The following is a 7,500-nucleotide window of genomic DNA, read 5'->3' as shown; positions in this document are numbered from 1 at the left end:
TGGTTAAAGCTAGACCTTAATCCTTCTTTTGCCGCCAAGAAGCCGGCGCTTTCGCTACTAGTGGGCTATAACATATAGCCTAGTAACCAATCAGAACGCAGCATTGGTAATAGACCACAAGTGGGATTTTACTAATAGCGAATATCTGTAGGGTGCGCTGATTTCTTAACTGTAGGTTCTTAACCAATGAAAAGGCGGATAAAGAGTGAAATGTATCACAAACTGAGTAACTGATTAAAACAATTGCAAAGTCATGTTTTTTAAAAGTATCCATACTTCACTCTTCTTTCATGTATTTAATTTCTAATTGCCGGGAAAATTTAACTGATTTATGCCATAGAAATTATATGATGCACACGCCATATGCTTCAAAGAGGAGCTCTATTAAGAGTCCTTTAGTGAATTATAAAATTGATCAAAACACTCTTCGACTTGTAGGATAGCAGCTTTTTATCCTCTTGAGTGTCGATTAAATAATTTTAGCCGGACTGGCTTTTTCACTCGTTTCACTCAATCAAAACGTCGTGCAGTATACAAATGTTTCGCACAAATAAAAGTTTATCAGATCGACCTCAGTAGTCACTGATCGTAAATGCACAAGAATGAAATAAATGTAGGGAGGAGAAAAATTTCTCCTACTTCTCGCGGAAACGTTATGACAAGAAATCGAAAGAAAAGCTGCTGATTGTTCCATTACTGATCATGCATTCTAGCATCTGTGCGCTATTGATGGTAAATCTAAAACATGTATAAAATAAAATATGACTGTCAAAAATAACCTAAACTAAAGGTAACGTTTAATTTCAACTCGGAATATAAGGAAAGTTCTGTTTAAAACACTCACCTGGTGGTCTCGTTAATCAACCTTTTATTCGGTCACTCATTTTCTTCACCAGCGGGTGTTTTTGTCTCACGCGCTGGATGCTCATCAGCGGGTTTTGGGGGGAATGATTCCCTATCAGCTTGTTTGATTAGGAATTGTGCCGCATCTTGCATTGAACTCATTTTCAAATTACCCAGTATCTGTAGCGCTTTGCCTGCCTCTTCAAGGTGCTTGTGTTCCATCGCTCTCGTCAGCTCGTATATCAGCACTGGTACTCTGGCTTTCGCGACTTCCATTAGACCCACCTGTCCATAAAAAGACAGGGCAGCACGGCAATCTGAAAGGATCTTCACGTAGAAATAGTAATCGAAGCGAATGAAGCTTTTATTGGCATAGATAACGTGTTTATATTGCTGTTCGTATGTCCCCGTTCCTCGGGATAGTAGGGCTTTCAGCACATCACTCATCATAGTTACTAGCTGGACGTCAGCACCATCAGCCATGCGCAGGCGCGTTTTTATGAGGTTTCCAATTTCTCTCCTCATACTTCTGCTTGTGGCTTCTTCTATATGTACATGGTTCACGATATTGATTTTATCTACAACGCACACTATCGGTATAGATTTGTCGTTGAGGGCGTCAATGTACATTTTTGCTTTCACACGTTCGAGCTGCTCTCGCATATCGCGTTCAGTTGTCAGAAGATTGGTCTTCTCTTCACCAACTGTGTCACGGATTGCCTGATTGAACGGCCGTCCTATTCCGTCTTGCACTGATTTTCTTATTCTTGTTGATACAAGTAGTAAGAAGAATAAAACACTTCTATAGAACTTATCCACTCTAAGAGCTTTTAAGGTTACAGGGCTACAGTAGTTATAAACTGCTCGGATTAGCTGGACTGGTGATCAGGTTTCAGTAGTGCTAAAAACTCAAAAGGGCCCCGCTCTTAAATAGTGGCTCGAGTCCTTTACAGACTCCCAGAATGCAATTCACGTAAAGGGAAGTGTTAAACATTTTTTATTGCCGTCATTGCAATTAATGGTACGGGTACACTGAAAAGGAAAGATGTCATATGATCTCCCTGCCTTTACATGTTCTGGCTATGCATGAAATGTTTAAAAATATTAATGGTTTTACAAGATACTTCGATACACTTGACAAACCTTGGCATATAGTGACGTTAATGGTAGATTTTAACTATGTAACGAAAATATCAATAGAATGTTTATGCTTTATCTTTAAAGATAAAACTTCGAATTTCGTGGTGTTCTTAGCTAGCTAGAATCGCTCCCTCCCGCACGCCAATGCTCAAGACTGAGGGGTGTTCAACTCAAAACCTTTTTCTTTCACTTGCAATTAATGATATATTTTTTCTCTCATTACCAATTTGTTTTATGAATACTGTCGCTTGACATTGTCAAGTTTTGTTCGCAAAAGGAGCTAGAAATTATAAGAGCACAAGTGTTATGGAAACTAAGTAAAATTGAATATATCTATCTCAGTGCTGTATCTGCTAGAGCCTTCATCAAAAAACACAATAAGGGAATAAACCACTGGAAAAACCTGTAAACAAAACATGCTAATTAACATGAGTTTATTAAAAATAAAAAAAAACAAGAAAAGAAAAATACATTGGATTTGATCACGAACGTGGAATAATTACTAACTCTTGTCCACCCAAACGATCCAGCCAAAAAGCGCGACGAAGCTCGCACCTATTTTGCTTAAAGTTTATGGAGTGATGAGTTTTTTTTGTGAGGGCTCACATAAGGCTGCCAGTAACCGAGATAAAAAGTTTTAAATACCTATGCTTTTCTGATGAAAGTAAGCGAGCTTAGTGTTCCCTGTCTTTTTCCCTTTGGCCCCACGCCCAACGTTTTCTCGTTTAACTCTCTTTAGCTTTCGTGCGTCTTTATCCCTTACTTCTCGAACCACAAACGAAAAACAGACTGAAAAACCGCCTGCTGCGAAGGCTACTCATGGCCTTTCACGCAAACCTTATCTAGAGTTCGTCATGCGGGAAAAATTTTTAATGAGGTCTGAGCAGGTGGCTACTGATTATAGCCTATAATTAAGACTGCGGTTACGTTCGACGACAAGATTCGTGCAACTCGATTGGCTCCTGATTACCCCATCCATCCTCGCTGCGCTCCCTTTTGAACGCGTGCGACTCAGGCTAGACAAACTTTCTCAGTACCAATCATTTCGCTCTTTTGTTAGTGTCGCATCAAAGCGCGTTATTCACAAATAGTTACGCAATTTGTAATCGAAGGAGCTTCAAAAATACAAAATGAAATTCATCTCTGAATCATAGTAATTACTGACGTGAATTACGTTCTTTCAATTTTGCTAAGCATTTTAAGATACCTGCTTGGGCTTGCGCGCAGAAATATAAATAAAACACTCAAGATACTTGGATAGATGTAAATAGCAGAAGACGGAAATTTCTCTCATTTAACTTTGTTATTAAAGCAATTAAGTTCATCTGCCTGGGCTTGCATGCGGGTTAAATATCCTGCGAGCAGAGGTTTCTCTCGTGCATGGCGCGTAGTTGGTTTATTTCGTACGCCCAAGGAGGAACCCGGGACGTATAAAACAAACCAACTGCGCGACTGACAAGCGGCGGGAAAGACTTTGTAAACGCTAAAAGCCATGGGCAAAGAGAGAAACCTCTGCCCGCAGGGTAGGGAAGATAAAATTTAAAAACTAGACTGCTCAAGGCACTTGGACACAAACCTCGCAACACTGTCCGTAATTATGAACTCATTAACCTGATTCCGATTTACGGGCTATAATTTGTGTCAGTTTTTTCATCATTTCACTCCTGTTGTTTTACGTCTTTATCTACCAAGCAGGCCGGAAATTGCGCATTTAAAAAAATTTGTAGTTTGATTCCGCAAGTACTTTCTAAAGCCTTTTAAGGCTTTAAAAAGAAGATCGTTTAAATCCGGGATCTTCTTGAATCAGATGTGAATAAAATTGTAGAGATACACAATTTTTATGTGTATTTTAGACAGTTTCGTCAAACAATTCTAAAAGAAACAACTAAATTGAAAGAAGCTGCAAACGGAGTGTGCGTAATGGGCAAGGGGCGGAGAAATTCGACCATCTTAAGTTATGTTAAAAGAACTGCAATAAATCTCAGCTTTTCCAGCATTTTAGTACATGACTGGATAAGAGCCTAGGTGAGTAATAACTCCAACTGAGTTCTGTTAGCGCAGACAAGTGAGCAGGAACATTATCCGCCTGGGGACGAGTCCTCCCCGCATGTGTCATGCGGAGGATAGACTGCGTTTACTCTCGCCCCAGTTTCAGGGTGGATGTTAAGAATTTGTTTGAATTCGACGAAAAAAATCATGAAGAAAGCTAAAAATATATTTTTGACTGTTTTCACTCTCCACTGAGAGGAAGGACATATTTTCACCAAAGCGGAACAAAGGATGTACAATATTAAAATGACCGGAAATCTTTTACAACATCCAGCGGAATAAGTGCCAGCCTTGTTCTTGATGGAGTGGCTATGTCATTATTTTGTCCTGCGACTGTTTAGAAATTAATAACCGTTGATTTTTATGGCAAAAAACCAGTCTAGTTCAGGCGCTCAGAAAAAGCGATCCGCTCCGTTCCACCCTCTATTTGGTGTCTTTCACCTTTAAGTTGGACCCTAAAGACTGCATTGATGTGGCTTTACAGTTTCACACTAACAAGATGCCTACTTATCTACTGTTCTGTCCACTACCATCAGTAAAGGAACAAGGTATCTGTAAACTTGATCTTAAACTGGAGGGCAATGTATTTTAGTGAAACCCTGAAATAGTACACCCCGAAATGTCTGTTAAACTAGTGATGCTCTTTGCCCCAGTTGTAGTTAAGTATGTTGAAGAAATCGGGAACGAACTTCCCCCTTCCTAGGTAATTAGCCATTGACTACTCTTTGCTAATTGTCTCAAAGGGGCTGTGTCACGGTAGTCCAGTTCATTTTGTGTAATTTTGCCATTTATTCGCCCTCAATCACTATGGAACTTAAAGTAAGCGAAAAAATTACATGTAAATGACAAAATCGGAGATCCGAGACAAACAAATAGGTAGGAGCATTATTTTTGAAGTTGCAAGCAGCAGGGATCAACTTTGAAAACTGTTAGGCTGAACAGTTTTCAAAAACCCTAATTTCAATCCGTTTCAATCTTCTTCAATTTTGCCTATCCGTGGCATCTGTTGTTTCTGTTATGTTATTTTAACCTTCCTTTAAAGTTTTAAGCGGTTATTTTTATGTTTCTCTTAATTTCTAAATTAATTTCTTAATTTCCTTATCTTAATTAAGAACGGGGCGAGTAGTCTAGGAAAAATTGTCTAGGGAGGGTGGGGGGGGGGGGGGAGTTGTCTATAATGCCATACTCTGTCACAATGTGTGAGGTTGTCTGTGGTTATGTACCAAATAGTGGAGCTATGCTATTGAAGAAGGATAGAAAGGAGAAAAACATGATAAATTAGTTGAATGAAAGTGTTCATTGATCCCGCGTGTAAAATTGGACCGCAGATTGCCATGTTGGCACTAAAGGACTTCCTCTAATGTGTTGGAAAAATTGGAATCATCATGGGCCATCACGAAATAAGCTGTTCTGTTTCTAACAACTATCTGTGACTATAGATGACAAGGAACTTCTCGTGAAAAAAAGGAACTATTATTTTAGTGTTTTACTTTCCTCATGTGTGCTTTGATCTGAAATCGTCACTGTGGCTTGATTTTCACCTGTCTGCAGGATCTTGTCCTAATATTGTACCAGTTTATCATTTCTTAGAGCCCGGCCAGATGGAGGATTCTGATTTAAATAACAGGCTTATTCGGCGTTATGGCATTCCTAAGTCGCGGACACTGACGTCATCAGTGTTCACGGCTCCAGTTGGTTCAGAGCATTACACATTGTTTGAACCGCTGTCAGGTGATCCTCATCAAGTCGTCCAACAGGCGTTTGGTTTAAGAGAATATGACGAAACTCAAACTAGCTCAGAATGGCTCACGCGGCAAGTGCAGCAGTTAATAGTACAGGCTGAAGACACAATCACAGTCATAATTCCTTGACACACTTCTTGAAAACGCAAGAAACACGACTGTCTTGTATTGAACACGTATGAATCGGCTCTCCTTCCCCCAATGTTGGTTTCGCGGGTTGTTTGAGTATCAACATTGAACGGAAGGAAGCAAAAAACGTGAATCAGTGGTCGTTTTCTTATGGGGAAAATAGTTTTTGGTTGTTTTTAGTTCGATCAGGGGTGAATTTAATAAAACTTTTACAAGTGTAGCTTTTGTTTTCGGACACTAAAAACAATTGCCACACTTGTAACTTACACTTGTAGAAGTATTATTAAATTGACCCCAGGTGTTTTCACCTTCTGGTCGCAAAAATCGTTTTGTTTAGTATGCAGGCATGAACTTCACAGAGAGTGTCACCATTTTGCAAGCGAACTGATTTCGGGTAGGCTCACTTGCGCGTTGAGAAAGTCTTTGCATAACTTTACCCAGTCATAACCACGTTTCAACCAAAAATCAGTGAAGAAGTGTTGTTTTGTGAGCTCTTGCTACATCAGCCAAAGAATAGCTCGTCCCTAACACTTTCAAAATGTCTAGCAGAAAATTATTGTTTTACTCTTTCATTGAGCGTGTAACAAAATCGAACGGCCGCGTTGTAGCGGGAGTCTGATTTGTTAATCGCGACTAAGATCACAGACCAAACTGGACGACACGAAGTCCCGTTACCAATTAATCATAACCATTACAATTTCCGAGAAAGCAAATGCATTCTTTCGGTGACGAGCTTTTAATACCAACTATCCTTTATTAGGGAAAATATCAGTAGCAGAGATACTGTCTATTGTTACATTTTTGTCCATTTTGGAAAATCCCCAGTTTTGTAAGGTTAAATTGGTTGTTGCTGTCGTTATTGTTATAAATTCTGTGATTGGTGGATTTAGCTGAGCACTTAATATGATTGGCTGATGTAACTGTCTAATTACACTGTTTAATTACAAGCCTGCAAAATAATTAGTGAAAAAAAAAGCAGTCAATGCACCAGACAAATTTGAGGAATTGTATGAGAATAAAATGTCGAATAATTTCCTTAAAACGGCTGTTCTGAAAAAATATCAATTGTAAACTAAGGCTACAAAGCAAAGGATTGTCCTAAAAAATTTGGGGAGCGCACCTGTGCTTAAATTTCTCCAGAGGCTTGCTTTAGATTTTCCATATATTTGTCTGTGATTTTCCCCGGACTTTCTTACAAAGAAATGTATAGAAAATTTAAAAAAGTTGTTCTAGGTCTTCTAGTGCATGTAACGCCCTCAATTTTTTTCCGTAGAATCCTTAGGAGTGAAGCTTTAGTTTACAAATCATATTTTTTTCAGAACAGCCGTTTTAAGGAAATTATTCGACATTAGATTCTCATACAAGCACTGTCATTTCTCACGCGTTTGCCTACTCGTCAAGATGGCGTCGAAAACCCTGACAAGGTCTATTATTAAAGTTAAAGAAAGTTAAAGTTTGTGTGCGTAGGTTGGATAATTGATATCCCCAAATTTGTTTAAAATAACTGATTTTTGGCCAAATTTCCGCAGGAGAGTCAAAAAATATATAGAGAATTGTCCGAGCTATTGTAATGTAAGGAGAACTAGGTGGTCTTCTT

The 7,500-nt window shown here is 39.0% G+C and overlaps 1 protein-coding gene across 1 annotated transcript; it reads right to left on the bottom strand.

The window, feature by feature from the left end:
- Positions 1 to 126: 126 nt before the first annotated feature.
- LOC140940903 (uncharacterized) lies at positions 127 to 1,755 on the bottom strand. Its single transcript, XM_073389866.1, has one exon. The coding sequence runs from the start codon at positions 1,504 to 1,506 to the stop codon at positions 877 to 879; it is 630 nt and encodes a 209-aa protein (XP_073245967.1). The 5' UTR covers positions 1,507 to 1,755; the 3' UTR covers positions 127 to 876.
- Between the last annotated feature and the right edge of the window lie 5,745 nt (positions 1,756 to 7,500).

This window comes from Porites lutea, chromosome 6, assembly GCF_958299795.1.
Source record: "Porites lutea chromosome 6, jaPorLute2.1, whole genome shotgun sequence".
Taxonomy (NCBI): domain Eukaryota; kingdom Metazoa; phylum Cnidaria; class Anthozoa; order Scleractinia; family Poritidae; genus Porites; species Porites lutea.
This window is presented reverse-complemented; position numbering and strand designations above follow the sequence as displayed.